Source organism: Phoxinus phoxinus (assembly GCF_949152265.1).
Source record: "Phoxinus phoxinus genome assembly, chromosome: 16".
Lineage (NCBI taxonomy): Eukaryota > Metazoa > Chordata > Actinopteri > Cypriniformes > Leuciscidae > Phoxinus > Phoxinus phoxinus.
The window spans coordinates 7501-25545 of NC_136891.1; the positions used below are offsets into that span (position 1 = coordinate 7501).

An 18045-nucleotide genomic window follows, 5' to 3' on the forward strand; every position below is an offset into this window, starting at 1 on the left:
CTGGGACTCTACCCCTGGGACTCTACCCCTGGGACTCTACCCCTGGGACTCTACCCCTGGGACTCTACCCCTGGGACTCTACCCTGGGACTCTACCCCTGGGACTCTACCCCTGGGACTCTACCCCTGGGACTCTACCCCTGGGACTCTACCCCTGGGACTCTACCCCTGGGACTCTACCCCTGGGACTCTACCCCTGGGACTCTACCCCTGGGACTCTACCCCTGGGACTCTACCCCTGGGACTCTACCCTGGGACTCTACCCCTGGGACTCTACCCCTGGGACTCTACCCCTGGGACTCTACCCCTGGGACTCTACCCCTGGGACTCTACCCCTGGGACTCTACCCCTGGGACTCTACCCCTGGGACTCTACCCCTGGGACTCTACCCTGGGACTCTACCCCTGGGACTCTACCCCTGGGACTCTACCCCTGGGACTCTACCCCTGGGACTCTACCCCTGGGACTCTACCCCTGGGACTCTACCCCTGGGACTCTACCCCTGGGACTCTACCCCTGGGACTCTACCCCTGGGACTCTACCCCTGGGACTCTACCCCTGGGACTCTACCCCTGGGACTCTACCCCTGGGACTCTACCCCTGGGACTCTACCCTGGGACTCTACCCCTGGGACTCTACCCCTGGGACTCTACCCCTGGGACTCTACCCCTGGGACTCTACCCCTGGGACTCTACCCCTGGGACTCTACCCCTGGGACTCTACCCCTGGGACTCTACCCCTGGGACTCTACCCCTGGGACTCTACCCCTGGGACTCTACCCCTGGGACTCTACCCCTGGGACTCTACCCCTGGGACTCTACCCCTGGGACTCTACCCCTGGGACTCTACCCCTGGGACTCTACCCCTGGGACTCTACCCCTGGGACTCTACCCCTGGGACTCTACCCCTGGGACTCTACCCCTGGGACTCTACCCCTGGACTCTACCCCTGGGACTCTACCCCTGGGACTCTACCCCTGGGACTCTACCCCTGGGACTCTACCCCTGGGACTCTACCCCTGGGACTCTACCCCTGGGACTCTACCCCTGGGACTCTACCCCTGGGACTCTACCCCTGGGACTCTACCCCTGGGACTCTACCCCTGGGACTCTACCCCTGGGACTCTACCCCTGGGACTCTACCCCTGGGACTCTACCCCTGGGACTCTACCCCTGGGACTCTACCCCTGGGACTCTACCCCTGGGACTCTACCCCTGGGACTCTACCCCTGGGACTCTACCCCTGGGACTCTACCCCTGGGACTCTACCCCTGGGACTCTACCCTGGGACTCTACCCCTGGGACTCTACCCCTGGGACTCTACCCCTGGGACTCTACCCCTGGGACTCTACCCCTGGGACTCTACCCTGGGACTCTACCCCTGGGACTCTACCCCTGGGACTCTACCCCTGGGACTCTACCCCTGGGACTCTACCCCTGGGACTCTACCCCTGGGACTCTACCCCTGGGACTCTACCCCTGGGACTCTACCCTGGGACTCTACCCCTGGGACTCTACCCCTGGGACTCTACCCCTGGGACTCTACCCCTGGGACTCTACCCCTGGGACTCTACCCCTGGGACTCTACCCCTGGGACTCTACCCCTGGGACTCTACCCCTGGGACTCTACCCCTGGGACTCTACCCTGGGACTCTACCCCTGGGACTCTACCCCTGGGACTCTACCCCTGGGACTCTACCCCTGGGACTCTACCCCTGGGACTCTACCCCTGGGACTCTACCCCTGGGACTCTACCCCTGGGACTCTACCCCTGGGACTCTACCCCTGGGACTCTACCCCTGGGACTCTACCCCTGGGACTCTACCCCTGGGACTCTACCCCTGGGACTCTACCCCTGGGACTCTACCCCTGGGACTCTACCCCTGGGACTCTACCCCTGGGACTCTACCCCTGGGACTCTACCCCTGGGACTCTACCCCTGGGACTCTACCCCTGGGACTCTACCCCTGGGACTCTACCCCTGGGACTCTACCCCTGGGACTCTACCCCTGGGACTCTACCCCTGGGACTCTACCCCTGGGACTCTACCCTGGGACTCTACCCCTGGGACTCTACCCCTGGGACTCTACCCTGGGACTCTACCCCTGGGACTCTACCCCTGGGACTCTACCCCTGGGACTCTACCCCTGGGACTCTACCCCTGGGACTCTACCCCTGGGACTCTACCCCTGGGACTCTACCCTGGGACTCTACCCCTGGGACTCTACCCCTGGGACTCTACCCTGGGACTCTACCCCTGGGACTCTACCCCTGGGACTCTACCCTGGGACTCTACCCCTGGGACTCTACCCCTGGGACTCTACCCCTGGGACTCTACCCCTGGGACTCTACCCCTGGGACTCTACCCCTGGGACTCTACCCCTGGGACTCTACCCCTGGGACTCTACCCCTGGGACTCTACCCCTGGGACTCTACCCCTGGGACTCTACCCCTGGGACTCTACCCCTGGGACTCTACCCCTGGGACTCTACCCCTGGGACTCTACCCCTGGGACTCTACCCCTGGGACTCTACCCCTGGGACTCTACCCCTGGGACTCTACCCTGGGACTCTACCCCTGGGACTCTACCCCTGGGACTCTACCCCTGGGACTCTACCCCTGGGACTCTACCCCTGGGACTCTACCCCTGGGACTCTACCCCTGGGACTCTACCCCTGGGACTCTACCCCTGGGACTCTACCCCTGGGACTCTACCCCTGGGACTCTACCCCTGGGACTCTACCCCTGGGACTCTACCCCTGGGACTCTACCCCTGGGACTCTACCCCTGGGACTCTACCCCTGGACTCCCTGGACTCTACCCCTGGGACTCTACCCCTGGGACTCTACCCCTGGGACTCTACCCCTGGGACTCTACCCCTGGGACTCTACCCCTGGGACTCTACCCCTGGGACTCTACCCCTGGGACTCTACCCCTGGGACTCTACCCCTGGGACTCTACCCCTGGGACTCTACCCCTGGGACTCTACCCCTGGGACTCTACCCCTGGGACTCTACCCCTGGGACTCTACCCCTGGGACTCTACCCCTGGGACTCTACCCCTGGGACTCTACCCCTGGGACTCTACCCCTGGGACTCTACCCCTGGGACTCTACCCCTGGGACTCTACCCCTGGGACTCTACCCCTGGGACTCTACCCCTGGGACTCTACCCCTGGGACTCTACCCCTGGGACTCTACCCCTGGGACTCTACCCCTGGGACTCTACCCCTGGGACTCTACCCCTGGGACTCTACCCCTGGGACTCTACCCCTGGGACTCTACCCCTGGGACTCTACCCCTGGGACTCTACCCCTGGGACTCTACCCCTGGGACTCTACCCCTGGGACTCTACCCCTGGGACTCTACCCCTGGGACTCTACCCCTGGGACTCTACCCCTGGGACTCTACCCCTGGGACTCTACCCCTGGGACTCTACCCCTGGGACTCTACCCCTGGGACTCTACCCCTGGGACTCTACCCCTGGGACTCTACCCCTGGGACTCTACCCCTGGGACTCTACCCCTGGGACTCTACCCCTGGGACTCTACCCCTGGGACTCTACCCCTGGGACTCTACCCCTGGGACTCTACCCCTGGGACTCTACCCCTGGGACTCTACCCCTGGGACTCTACCCCTGGGACTCTACCCCTGGGACTCTACCCCTGGGACTCTACCCCTGGGACTCTACCCCTGGGACTCTACCCCTGGGACTCTACCCCTGGGACTCTACCCCTGGGACTCTACCCCTGGGACTCTACCCCTGGGACTCTACCCCTGGGACTCTACCCCTGGGACTCTACCCCTGGGACTCTACCCCTGGGACTCTACCCCTGGGACTCTACCCCTGGGACTCTACCCCTGGGACTCTACCCCTGGGACTCTACCCCTGGGACTCTACCCCTGGGACTCTACCCCTGGGACTCTACCCCTGGGACTCTACCCCTGGGACTCTACCCCTGGGACTCTACCCCTGGGACTCTACCCCTGGGACTCTACCCCTGGGACTCTACCCCTGGGACTCTACCCCTGGGACTCTACCCCTGGGACTCTACCCCTGGGACTCTACCCCTGGGACTCTACCCCTGGGACTCTACCCCTGGGACTCTACCCCTGGGACTCTACCCCTGGGACTCTACCCCTGGGACTCTACCCCTGGGACTCTACCCCTGGGACTCTACCCCTGGGACTCTACCCCTGGGACTCTACCCCTGGGACTCTACCCCTGGGACTCTACCCCTGGGACTCTACCCCTGGGACTCTACCCCTGGGACTCTACCCCTGGGACTCTACCCCTGGGACTCTACCCCTGGGACTCTACCCCTGGGACTCTACCCCTGGGACTCTACCCCTGGGACTCTACCCCTGGGACTCTACCCCTGGGACTCTACCCCTGGGACTCTACCCCTGGGACTCTACCCCTGGGACTCTACCCCTGGGACTCTACCCCTGGGACTCTACCCCTGGGACTCTACCCCTGGGACTCTACCCCTGGGACTCTACCCCTGGGACTCTACCCCTGGGACTCTACCCCTGGGACTCTACCCCTGGGACTCTACCCCTGGGACTCTACCCCTGGGACTCTACCCCTGGGACTCTACCCCTGGGACTCTACCCCTGGGACTCTACCCCTGGGACTCTACCCCTGGGACTCTACCCCTGGGACTCTACCCCTGGGACTCTACCCCTGGGACTCTACCCCTGGGACTCTACCCCTGGGACTCTACCCCTGGGACTCTACCCCTGGGACTCTACCCCTGGGACTCTACCCCTGGGACTCTACCCCTGGGACTCTACCCCTGGGACTCTACCCCTGGGACTCTACCCCTGGGACTCTACCCCTGGGACTCTACCCCTGGGACTCTACCCCTGGGACTCTACCCCTGGGACTCTACCCCTGGGACTCTACCCCTGGGACTCTACCCCTGGGACTCTACCCCTGGGACTCTACCCCTGGGACTCTACCCCTGGGACTCTACCCCTGGGCCAAAAAGAATGAGTGGCGGCTCAAAGATGTGGAACTGGAGAAAGGTCTGACCAAGGCGAATTTTGACAGAGGGAACCACCACAGGGGAGATCACGGAAGGAACAGTAAGGGAGAACATAGCCAAAAGCCCCAGCAAGATCACCAGGATGTAGGGCCATGGCACAGTCAATGAAGTTGATGCGGGGTTGAAAGTTATCAAATACAAATGGGCACAAGGACAAAAAAAAAATTCACAAAGGAGAAAAGGGCATAAGATGTTTTTATTTAGTGGCTAAGTGTATGAATATAAAAAAAAATAAACAAACCGTAAATACAAAATAATTTATACAGTTAATTTCAATACAAAACACAGCCATTTAAGTAAAATAGGAATGGGCATAAAATAGTCAATGGGAAAGGGTCATTAAACAGCATAATGACTAATAAAGGCAAGGAACATAAATGAAAGATATATGGAAGACATTAAACAAAAAAATAGGCTTAGAAAAAAAAATGCAAGGACAAGAGCAGAAATACAAGAGAGGGGGGAAACGCACAAATAAAAAAGGGCCATTGAGACAATGGACAGGCAAACAAGTCTTAAATTGGATTCATGGGGTGAAGGCATAAATACAAAAGCAACAATTTCAGGAGTATTAAACAGAAGTTAAATTTATGACAGTAAATAAATGATGTGCCTGTAAATGCCTACAGAGCAAACTATTAAATGGTTCAATATTAAGAACAAAAAAGTGTATTTGATTATTTTTCAAAAGTGAAAAATAATGTGTATTTGTAAAAAAAAAAAAGTACATTTTACAAACCCAAAAGAACTCAAACGTTAAGGCTTAAAATAAGTCCCTTTAGACATGTTAGATATAAAAAGACAGTCCTTATTAGAAATGGTTCAGATTCAACGCACTAATTCTGAAGAGCTGTGGGATAAACACCATACAAGCTTTGTGTGGGATGCAGCTGAATGTTACTCACCCTTTTCCAGTGTAAGGGACCCACTGGAGGCACGTGTAGATGAGAGCCCAAGGGCAGTTTATTAATGAACATAACAAGATCAAACATAAAACAAAAGCATGACGTGGCATGAACTCAAAAACATGAACATGACACTTACCAACAGTGGATACAGGGAAACAATACTTGACAAAGACACATGGCAAACATGAGGGCTTAAATACAAACCAGACTAATGACAAGACAAGGGACACCTGTGAACAATGAAACAATGAACCAATGACAACATGACACATCAGACAAGGAAACACATGGCAGGATCACGTGACTAACAGGGGATCACATGACAGACATGAAACATGAAGCATGACATGAGACATAACCAAAAAACAAATTGTGACATCCAGCGACATTGAAAAAGCAATTAACTAATTTCTCATATTCACACATCGTTGGTGTATAAAACAAGCCACAATTAGACTAACAGGAACATAAATAAATAAACCAGTAAAGACATAAAAATATGCAAATACAATATTTGCCAAACCTGTACAGTTCCTATCCTCAGACAGTTTGTCTTCAGTCTCTTGACACAGCTCCTCACTTCCATGTCCAAAATCAAACTCTCGTGTCTCCAACAGCACTCGTTAATGAAACAACTCTTGATTGGGTCATTACATTTAAGCTCAATATTAACTTTCTACATTTTTTATGAAAATACAAATATATCCATCTATGGGTGCTTCAGAATCTGGGCAGAAGCAGTAGGACATCCGGGAACTTCTCGCCTACTCTTTATAAATACTAATTAACATTAAAGAGGTGTGTGAACTCGCAAGTATGATGTCAGGCACTGTAATTTGCTCTGGTCCCCTTCCTGTCCGCAGGAGTGATGAGAGAGTTAGTAGATTGTCATCACTCAATGGCTTTCCATAGACAATTGGAAAAGTTTTTGGGGCAAACCTGACCTGTTGAAAAGAGATGGTATTCATCCCTCCTGGGATGGTGCTGCTCTTCTCTCTAGTAATTTGGCTCATAGTCTTAGAGATAAAACATGACAATCTGGGGCTCAGGTCAGGAAGCAGACAGACTGGCTTAACCGACCGTCTGCTAGCGGCCTCACGCGCACAGGTTCTCTGCTCAGCGGCTTCTGCTGGGTTATGTGTGTTTGGTTGGATTGAAGGATGTTTTGTTTTCAAGGTTGTTAAAGAGGTCTAACTACCTCATATGTCTTTCAATCTTTTGCAAACACATCGACTTTGTCCTTTGTGCACTGGACCATATAGATTCTCTCTCTCTCTCTCTCTCTCTCTCTCTCTCTCTCTCTCTCTCTCTCTCTCTCTCTCTCTCTCTCTCTCTCTCTCTCTCTCTCCCTCTCTCCATCTTTCCCTCCCTTTCTCTCTCGTATTCAGATTCAAATAGTGTTATTGGCATGGTAAAAGGGAGGTTACATATTGCCAAAGCATATAATATCATTAAATATACATCCATCCGATGTATATGTATAATATATGACTAGTTGCTCAGAGTTCTAGACTAGCATGATTTGTTTGAGCGGCTGGACTGTGATTCCCAAACATCACTGACCGACTGAAGATTAATGACCTCATCTGTTGTGTATCAGACAGATGCGGTTGGTTTTTAGGAAAAATGTCAATTGTCTCTAAATTAACTGTAATGTTTATGCTCAGTTTTTGCAGGAAAAATTATATTGCTATGCATATAATTATGCAGGATATATTGAAAATAAAAAATTTGGGGGGATTATTTGCAGAATATTAAATGTTAATTGAACCAACATTCAGTAAGTATATTAACTACTTCTAAAAATAGTTGAAACATGTTCACACACACACACACAAGGTTAATTTAGTTGTTTATGCATACCTCAAAAAAACATATTCAGATTTCAGAATGAGCTCTTTGACATTTGTAATATATATTTCAATGTGTCTCTCTCCATGTTGTGGCAGAGTGAAAAACTCCATATGCAACATGTTGTGTTACTTTCATTTTCACTTTGCCAATGCCAAAATCCATGACGGAAAGGGAGGTGTGCGTCAATTAAGTAAAACACGCCTAATATAAGGGCGAGGCTCACGCACCTGGGGAAGAAAAAAAAAGAAAGACGTCACAAGTGAATGCAGTTCTCGTGAGAGGGTTGTCGGAGAGGAGAAAAGAAGTTGGAGTGTCGTGTGGAGTGGGGCTCGTGTTTCTGTCGGCTTCCAGACGTGCTGTTTTCATTGAGTCGGTGAACTGGCGCAACTCACCGAGAAGGAACAATATGTAGAAGTGGAAGACAAACTGTATCATACCACTCAACTGGCCGACAGCCAAGTCCACTATCGTGTTGTCATTCCCAGCAGTCTTGTGCCCAAAGTTCTCCAATACTACCATTCCAGTCCCATGAGTGGGCATTTTGGAATTTTCAAGACATATAAAAGAGTACAAGCCGTTGCCTACTGGCCGGGCATGTGGACAGACGTCAAGAAACATGTCCAAAGGTGTGTAAAATGTCAAACTCTTAAAAGTGACAATAAAAAAACAGCAGGAAAACTTCAGCCTATTACTACATCACGACCCAATGAAATGTTAGGAGTGGATGTAATGGGTCCCCTGCCTAAAAGCACAAAACAACATGAGTATTTACTCGTCTTTGTTGACTATTTTTCTCGATGGGTTGAACTCTTTCCCATGCGACAAGCCACTGCTCAGAATATTGCGGAAATCTTACGAAGAGAAGTGTTGACTCCATGGGGCGTGCCTGATTACATCCTGTCCGACAGGGGAACACAATTTGTATCTGCATTATTCAATGAATTGTGTGCGAAGTGGAGTGTGACCCACAAACTCACCACCGCTTACCACCCGCAGACAAATATGACGGAAAGAGTCAACCGTACTCTGAAGTGCATGATGGCTTCTTTTGTGGAAGATAATCATAAAAGTTAGGACCACTATCTGCCTGAGTTTCGTTTTGCACTTAATACCGCAGTTCAGGAGACTATTGGAATGTCACCTGCTGAGCTCCATCTGGGCAGAAAACTTCACAGCCCAGTGGACAAATTGTTGCATGGTCACAACCTTTCACCCTCTGGTCATTCATATGAGGTTGTTCATCAGTTGTCTCAACTACACAGAAAGGCCATGGACAACTGCAAAAAAGCACAAACGAGACAATTGAGATCTTATAACAAGAACAGAAGGGATGTCACCTTCTGGGAGAAGGATCGAATATGGATAAGAAACTTCCCTCAATCCAGTGCACAACGCAATTTTACTGCTAAGCTGGCACCTAAGTGGAAGGGACCATATCGCATAATTCGACAGTTAGGTCCCTTGAACTATCAAGTTGCACTGGAAAGCACAGGAGAAGATGTGCGCAATGTGCATGTATGCAATATGAAACCGTGTTTCCCTACTGCAAAAGAAGTTGAGGATCGTACTCAGGAGAAACTCCGGGAAATTTTCCATGAGACCTCAGACGAGGACGAAGATTTTCTAGGGTTTTAGAGTTTTTTTCTTCCCGTAACAACTATGTGTTGTTTTCTCAAGGGGGGGGGGGGAGTGTGGCAGAGTGAAAAACTCCATATGCAACATGTTGTGTTACTTTCATTTTCACTTTGCCAATGCCAAAATCCATGACGGAAAGGGAGGTGTGCGTCAATTAAGTAAAACACGCCTAATATAAGGGCGAGGCTCACGCACCTGGGGAAGAAAAAAAAAGACGTCACAAGTGAATGCAGTTCTCGTGAGAGGGTTGTCGGAGAGGAGAAAAGAAGTTGGAGTGTCGTGTGGAGTGGGGCTCGTGTTTCTGTCGGCTTCCAGACGTGCTGTTTTCATTGAGTCGGTGAACTGGCGCAACGCACCTTCGCGGATTTCATTCAGCCGTCCGTAGAGGAAAGCGCGGTCGGGAAAAGGTTCAGCTCAGAGTTTACGGCGGTTCCAGACACTCCTCCGAGACCTTGCGGTCTGCTACATTTGTTTGGATCAGTGCCACCAAGCTTTTCTTCCGTACAAACAGTACCACGCTCTCTCAGAGACGCACATCGTCCGAGTTTACACATGCCTCCCGGACACACCCACTAACTATACAACACACACACACACACACACTTCCGATGAGTCTAGTTGACTGATGTTTATTTTGGTTTAAGTATTTTGTCCCTTTTTCTACTAATAACTGCTGAGTTAAGGCGTTTGTGTGCTTGGAAAAAATTCTACTGTTGCGGAAAATTTGTTGTGACGTATCTGCACTGATTCGCATTTTGTATGTTTTTTTCCCCCGTGCATGTGTGAACAAAAACAAAAAAACACCAAAAGGAAGTAGTGGGGTTTAATATTATGGTACGATTATTGTTGTTGTTTTGTTTTATTAGTTTATTTTCCTCTCCATCTCAACTGGAGATAAAGTTGTTGTTTTCTTATACAGCACTTGAATTGCTCACCAATTTTTGACACTGGATTAAGTTTTGTGGCCATTAAAAAGTGATGGGAAGCAAACCCCAGACTATGTCAAGTTTTTATTTTGATATGTAACAGGTGGTTGATTATGCTATCCTGGGTTAATTTTTTGACAGGCATACACCTGTCTGGCGCCCGAACAGCTACTTAAAATATTTATGGTTGATTTGAACTGTCTTTTGGGCCCACCACCGTTACAATGTGCTGATCTGATGATTTCAATGTCATGTTTTCAGTTTCAATGAAGATGAACGTAACTTTTAATAAGCAGGGACAATTCTGGACTTTAAATAAACAGCCATTTACGTGATGCTTAGATTGTGAGACTACTGGTAGTGTAATGTTTATTCATTGAAATGAGATTTCCTATTATTTCAATTGAATGTGTGTGAATCCGATGGTGTTTTCACATCATCTAGTTCCTTATTACAGATCAACACTACAGATTTACACACAGTCCTCCTCTATGAAGTGCTTCTATAATCTAGCCTTTGGTTATTAATCATAACCTTGATTATTTGGTTATTACATTATTTGGTTATTGTGAATTGTGTGTGGAATTTGTAGGACCCTGTAAACTGAGTTGAAATCTTAAACATTCATAGCAGTAACTGTAATGTTTAGTTCAAGGGATAATTACAATAATCAGTCTGAAAAAATTAGTCTGACACACTGATCTCCTTTTCTCTTTCATACATGGCTTTGGTTTCGACTGAGAGACTCTAATAACACATCCTTTAGTGAGTCAATAAAGGAACATTGAATAAAGAAACAATATGAGGGCGGCAGTGGCTCAGTGGTTCATGTAGGCTGTCTACAAACCGGAAGCTTGGTGGTTCTATCCCCGGTTCCACCTGACCAAGTGTTGAGGTGTCCATGAGCAAGACACCGAACCCCAGCTGCTCCCGACACACACACACACACACCTAACCCCAGCTGCTCCCGACACACACACACACACACACCTAACCCCAGCTGCTCCCGACACACAGACACACACTCTCACACACCCAACCCAAGCTGCTCCCGACACACAGACACACACTCTCACACACCTAACCCAAGCTGCTCCCGACACACACACACACACTCTCACACACCTAACCCAAGCTGCTCCCGACACACACACACACACACACTCTCACACACCTAACCCAAGCTGCTCCCGACACACACACACACACTCTCACACACCTAACCCAAGCTGCTCCCGACACACACACACACACACACTCTCACACACCTAACCCAAGCTGCTCCCGACACACAGACACACACTCTCACACACCTAACCCAAGCTGCTCCCGACACACAGACACACACTCTCACACACCCAACCCAAGCTGCTCCCGACACACACACACACACTCTCACACACCTAACCCAAGCTGCTCCCGTCACACACACACACACACCTAACCCAAGCTGCTCCCGACGAGCTGGATGAGCTGATGCTGTCGGTGTGTGTATGGGTGAATGTGAGGCAATATGTAAAGTGCTTTGGTGGCCATGGCTCTGTTCAGGCGTTATATAAATGCAGTCCATTTACCAATAATTGATACTTTTGGGTGATTATTCCTAAGAACAATGATATTCAACAGTAATGTACATTGTTTTAAGGACACAATCTACAGTTCTGATATTTTTAACAGTCATAAACAAAGATCAGGAGGTGAACAATAAAGACCACAGACTAAAAAGCTTTGCATTGATGCTTTTCTACAGACTTTATTTTGATAAGATAAAGGTTGTGCTGTGAACATATTATAGTAAAATATAATACAGACAGAGGCTGGAGTAATTCTTCTGCAGGATTCATCACAATTTTGCAATTGATTATTAATACAATGATAATACAAATCTATCAAGTGACCTATTCTCTCCTCCACCCGATATTGTTGTGCACGTTTTATTTACTGTACATAGGGATTGTGTAGGATATGCGTCTTTAAGTATTTTGTAACTATACAAGGTGAAAAAAAACCTAAACAACTGGCATAATAATGAACATCAATGAACCTTAGTCATATTGAATCGGACAGATGAAAACAACTAAAGTCTTTAAAATAGAAAAAGTAGTGTATAAATGTACTAGATCACATAACTTTCAAAGTTTTATGGAATTTTTGTCTACAGCTTTTGGTCTTTGAAAGATGTTAGTCACCATATTGTTAACTAGCAGTCCGATCCATTGAACACATTGGGTCCTATCTTGCACCAGCGCAATTGACTTTGTACACGACGCATGTATCATTGCTATTCTGCACCCGCGCACAGCGGACTCTTCCCTCCACAGACGCACGTCGGTAAATTAGGGAATGAACTTGCGCTCGGGGGGGGCGGTTCAGTGAAGAGAGGAGTGTGTTCCGGCGCAAACGTTCTCTGGTGATATTCTGCAGTTCCAGAAAACAACTCCGCCACTGACCAGGAGAAACCCAGTCTAAAGACAGCGGCGCCGCGCGTTAGTCAGATGCTATTTTAAGGGCGCATGCTTGGCCATTATGTAGCGTGTGAACAACACACACACTTTGATTCTCTAATATAAACAGACGCAGCAGTTTTCATTTTTGCAAATCATACATTATTACAAGGAAAAATATGAACACACGAGGAAATCATTGTTGTGTCCGTGAAGATGTGGAAAAAATCTATCTAGATTAAAAAAAAAAAAATCTAGATTACACCTTTACCCAAATTATCCGCCAGTTTAACCGAAGCTATTGTGTGTTTCTCTCCATTATCCTCAATGTCCCTTCTCTGTGTTTTACGGCCCTGACGAGAACGTCGGTCTCCTCGGCTGTGAACCGCTCCTGGCGTGCGCTGGCAAACCCGCCGTTATAATAGCGATCCGCCGTTATAATAGCAATCCGCCGTTATAATAGCAATCCGCCGTTATAATAGCAATCCGCCGTGGAACAAGCACGCCGGCTCTTAAAGGGAATGTGAGAGGACGCTCTGATTGGTTTATTTCACGTTACGCCCAAACCACAGCTATGAGTAATGAAGCGACTTCAGACCAACACATTTTAGATTTGCAAGAGGCATTTATCCCGCCGGTATAATAGCAACAACGCCGGGATCCGCCCACAAAGCCACTTGCGTTTGATACTTGCGTTTCAGAACGTTACAATGGGGCCCAATGTCCTTGAGTCTCTCACAGCCTCACTTTCATTCCTGATAAAAACACTGACTAAGGTCTATATATCATACATGTTACAAAAACATTTTAGAAAAGCTATGTAAAAAGAAAAGCTAAGATACAACTGTAATCTTCATAAATATAATTTGAAGACTAGGTTTTACTTTAAGGCAGAGAAAGTTAATACGAGTAAACACTATTGCTGTATTTAGTTTTTGGCCTACAGTGAGATCACTAGTGCAAATTCTGTAGAAATTCTGCTTTAAGAGTGAATCTTATCTGTTGCTTTTGTTCATAGATTCAGGTCAGAAGTGCCAGTGTTAAGACTTTTCCAGTGATGAATGACTTGGAGAAGTGTTACGAATGTGCAATCCTGTTCTCGCAGCTGCAAAAATCAACAACACAACCGACAAACTCATAAAACTGTCAGTCGAGACGGATCCTGTGTGAAGCATCAGCTGTGTGAACATTAAAACAGATTCCAGTGCTGTGGACGTCAATAATGAAAGACTGTGGGGCGGAGACAGGGGTATCTGCCTGAGCTCCCATTGGCTGCTGCTGCAGTGGGCAGAGCCAGAAGCCTCACCCGGAACTCTCATTGGCTGCTCCTGCTGCAGTGGGCGGAGCTCTGGCCAGCCTCCAGAACTTCATCTTTGGGTGTCAACCTTCAAAACACAATAAAAGTAGGTGTTAAAAAACAGTAGGAAAAACTAAACATCTGTTGAGATCTGATGAATGAAAGGAACATTGCAGGTTTAACAAGTTCATCTATCTGTCTGGAAAGCTGTAGGGGGATAAATCAATTCTGCAATGTGAAGCTTGTATTTTTGTCAAAGCACTTATAAAAGTTCCTCCATCTCCACCTTATTTTTCTGATTCATTAGCCACTACAGGGAATAACTAGAAGAATAAAGTGCAGTAAAGCGTAAAACTTTTTGAGCTACAAAGCAGCGTTTATGATTACGACAGTACATTAAAATAATATGGTAAGAAATCCTAGTTTGCATTATCCAGCAGCATTACAGGCTGAAAGACACGGGAACCCAGACACACTCAGCGTACACATGATCTCTTGCGCTGTGTTTGACAGTAGGAGGGTCTGTGGATCGAGGTTTCCACACGTACATCAAGCCATGACTGCTATCACAGTTAAATAAGCAAATGGCCATGAATACACTAATCTATCAATGACCTCAAGTAATGCAGCCTTGATTTAAATGCAGATGATGGTAACAAAACAGTGAACAGATGCATCTGCTCTCATTTCAATACTTCAGTTCACTCATTAGATTGAATGAATTGTTAGTACTGCTGTTCCCAGTGGAAAGGTTGTATCATCTAAACACAATGTAAATTCAAATAATCCACATAATATAAAACATGAACCTGTGTAAGCTTTCAGCGTCGGCTTTACTGCGTCTCTCCGTCGACCCGATGCGTTCGGAGGAACCCGGCGCATCACACACACTGTGGTTGAGGATCGCTGAAGAGACGGGTGTGTTGTCATGGTTAGCGGTGACGGGTGTGTTGTCATGGTTACCGGTGACGGGCGTGTGCATGCCTGTGCTGGTGCCCGTGGACTTGGACACGACCTTGAGCTTGTGTGAGGAGGACTTGTAGTGTTTGGACTTGTGCTGTTGAACACGGCTGTTGTGTTTGAGGAAGAACTCGCAGGACTCCTGCAGGACACGCCGGCTCTCGCTAATGGGGCTGAAGCACACACACACACACACACACACACATCCGTACGGTTTTACACAGGCATACACTAGTCAGACCAGGTGATGCTGGAAGTGGATAACATAACATGACATAACAATACCCTCTATGACAGATTTGCAAAGCCACAAACAGTTATCCCGAGTTCACACTGCACGATTTTAGCCAGATTTCTACTTTTGCAAAATCGCAACAAATGCCTGAAATAGGAGGCAAATCGGTACTCGTTCATGCGAGTGACAATCACGCAGTGTGAGTTATCAAAGACGCGATTCTGAGAGAATCCTGAGAGAATTGTTCTTTTTCTCCTTTTCGCTGCAATTTGGATCACAGGCTTCTCGCAGGCTATCATTTTTAATAACAATTCCAGTCCCACGCACGCGTGATCTTCTGTTATTTCCTTATGACTTCTCGTATGAGTTTGGTTGGGAAACATAGTTTGCGGACTAGAGAGAGTCCGTGATTCTATTGTAAAGCCATGCAGTGAAACCCATCGAGACTGAACACTAACACAGATACTCCTGCAGTGTGAAAACAACAGTTATCTGATGAGTTATCGTGCGGTGTGAACTCGGCATTATGCTTAGATAAGCGTCCTCACTCTTTCTTGCGCGTTCTCTTGAAGAATGAGGCCCACTCCCAGCAGGTCTTCTTACTGCTGACCCAGAACACGGCTGATATCCCCACCACCAGCGTCATCAGGTACTTGATGAGGAACAGGGAGAGTTCGGGCCGCTCCACATCCACACTCTACAACAAACCAAACAGCAGGTCAGTGAGAGACTACAAGCGCTGGTACTGTGCCAGAGGGTTACGGTCAGGGTAAAGGGTTAAGGGTCAGGGTTAAGGTAAAGGTGTCTCACGCGGCGGGAGCAGGGGATGCTGAACTCCTGGCAGTGCCGGCGGATCCAGCTGTTCTCCCAGGACTCGCGCTGGGCTTGTTCGTACAGGTAGCAGCCGAGCAGCGCCAGCAGCGGCAGCAGGTACAGGCCGCTGAACACACCGATGCGGATCATGAACTTCTTCAGCTTCTCCTGGTTGCGCTCGTCGTGCTGGATCACCTGCCGCACGTGGTTCAGAGACACGATGCCGGCGAGCAGCAGCGACAGGCCGATCAGAACCCCGAGGGCTAGCGGCGCCACGACGAACCAGCGCAGCGCTGCCAGATCGTACAGGCCGACGAAGCACACGCCGCTCACACCGTCTCCCTCCACCTTCCCCAGCGCTAGCAGCGAGACCGTTAGCGCTCCGGGGAGACCCCAGGCCACCGCGTGGAACCACACCGCCTTCTTCTCGATGGCCTCGCAGCTCCACTTGGGCCCTGCGGCCAGAAACCATGTAATGGTGAGGATGACCCACCACACCATCCCTGCGGTGGAGCAGAAGTAGAGCAGCATGAAGAGCAGCGAGCAGCCGCGGCTCTGGGCTCCTAGCACCACCGTAGCCGCGCGGCCCGGCACACTCGGCTCCACGCACGCCGCCTCCGTATCCAGCAGAAAACCGATGAAATACACCAGAGAGACACAAGTGTAGCAGACGGAGTAGAAGATGATGGGCCGCTCGGGGTAGCGGAACCGCTGGACATCGATAAGGAAGGTGAGAGATGTGAAGAGAGTTGCACACAAGCACACGGCGGAACACACGCCGATGAAGGTCTTAGCCAAGTGAACCTCGTGTGGTTTCAGGAACATGTTGTTGCAGGGCGGAGCGCAGTCTTGAGCCCCGAGGAAAGAACCGGCCTGACCAGGCCGAGTCTTCAGATGCAGCGGACACCAGAACCCCAGATCCCGACCAGACGACGGAGAGCTTCTGGACGTGGTCACCTCATCTACAGCTGAGACGGCAGAACCGTCCGGAGAAAAGCGGCACGATTCCAATCTGAAAAACAAAAAAACATACAAATCAGAAAAATGTACAGTTCACGAGTTCACACTTACAAATAAGTCAGATGGAATAAATGGTACGCATATTTGGCGTGCTGTCCGAGGAGAGGGCTCCGGGCTCGGTATTCGGCCCGAACCCAGAGTACTCCCCCCGTATTGCTGGTTTAGGAAGTAACCAGGCGAGTGTGAGGAGACGGGGTGGTGGAGGGATGCTGAAAAACTGTCGAGGAACGTTGGTGAGTCAAATGAGCATGTATATAGGTCTCCACTCATGCTGATTGGATAGAAATGTTGATTACTGATTGTTGACAGCTGGTTGGAATGATGTGATAATTGGATCAATTATTTGAACGTGCTCCTCCCGAACTTTGTTTATAAAACATCATCTCTGAAAACATCCATAGGCCTGGGGCTAATTGCATAAACACAGTCATTATGCTAAGAGTGTGACCAATCAGCAGTTAGTTAGGGATTTACAGTTTTACTTTTCAGTGTCAAATTAGACTAATCTACGTTTTTATATATGACTGAATTAAAAAAAATATGAACAGTCTTAAAGAAAAAATGTGATGACCAACATGGAACACTAGTCTTAACAGTTTATGCCACCGTTCTGTGTGTGTAACAGTCGTGTGTGTGTACCGGTCGTGTGTGTGTGTGTACCAGTCGTGTGTGTGTGTAACAGTTGTGTGTGTGTACCGGTCGTGTGTGTGTGTGTACCAGTCGTGTGTGTGTGTGTGTAACAGTCGTGTGTGTGTACCAGTCGTGTGTGTGTGTAACAGTCGTGTGTGTGTACCAGTCGTGTGTGTGTGTGAAACAGTCGTGTGTGTGTAACAGTCGTGTGTGTGTAACAGTCGTGTGTGTGTGTGTAACAGTTGTGTGTGTGTACCAGTCGTGTGTGTGTGTAAC

At 49.3% G+C, this 18045-nt stretch overlaps 1 protein-coding gene across 1 annotated transcript in view; it reads right to left on the reverse strand.

The window, feature by feature from the left end:
• Positions 1–12099: 12099 nt before the first annotated feature.
• Positions 12100–18045, reverse strand: part of fzd6 (frizzled class receptor 6) — a 31631-nt gene continuing 25685 nt past the window's right edge. The window contains exons 4-7 of the mRNA XM_079583436.1: positions 16117–17131; positions 15855–16003; positions 14921–15244; positions 12100–14199 (exon numbers count right to left, since the gene is read on the reverse strand). Of these exons, the coding sequence (XP_079439562.1) occupies positions 14130–14199; positions 14921–15244; positions 15855–16003; positions 16117–17131 (1558 nt within the window). The 3' untranslated portion in view covers positions 12100–14129. The remainder of the gene's footprint in view (positions 14200–14920; positions 15245–15854; positions 16004–16116; positions 17132–18045) is intronic.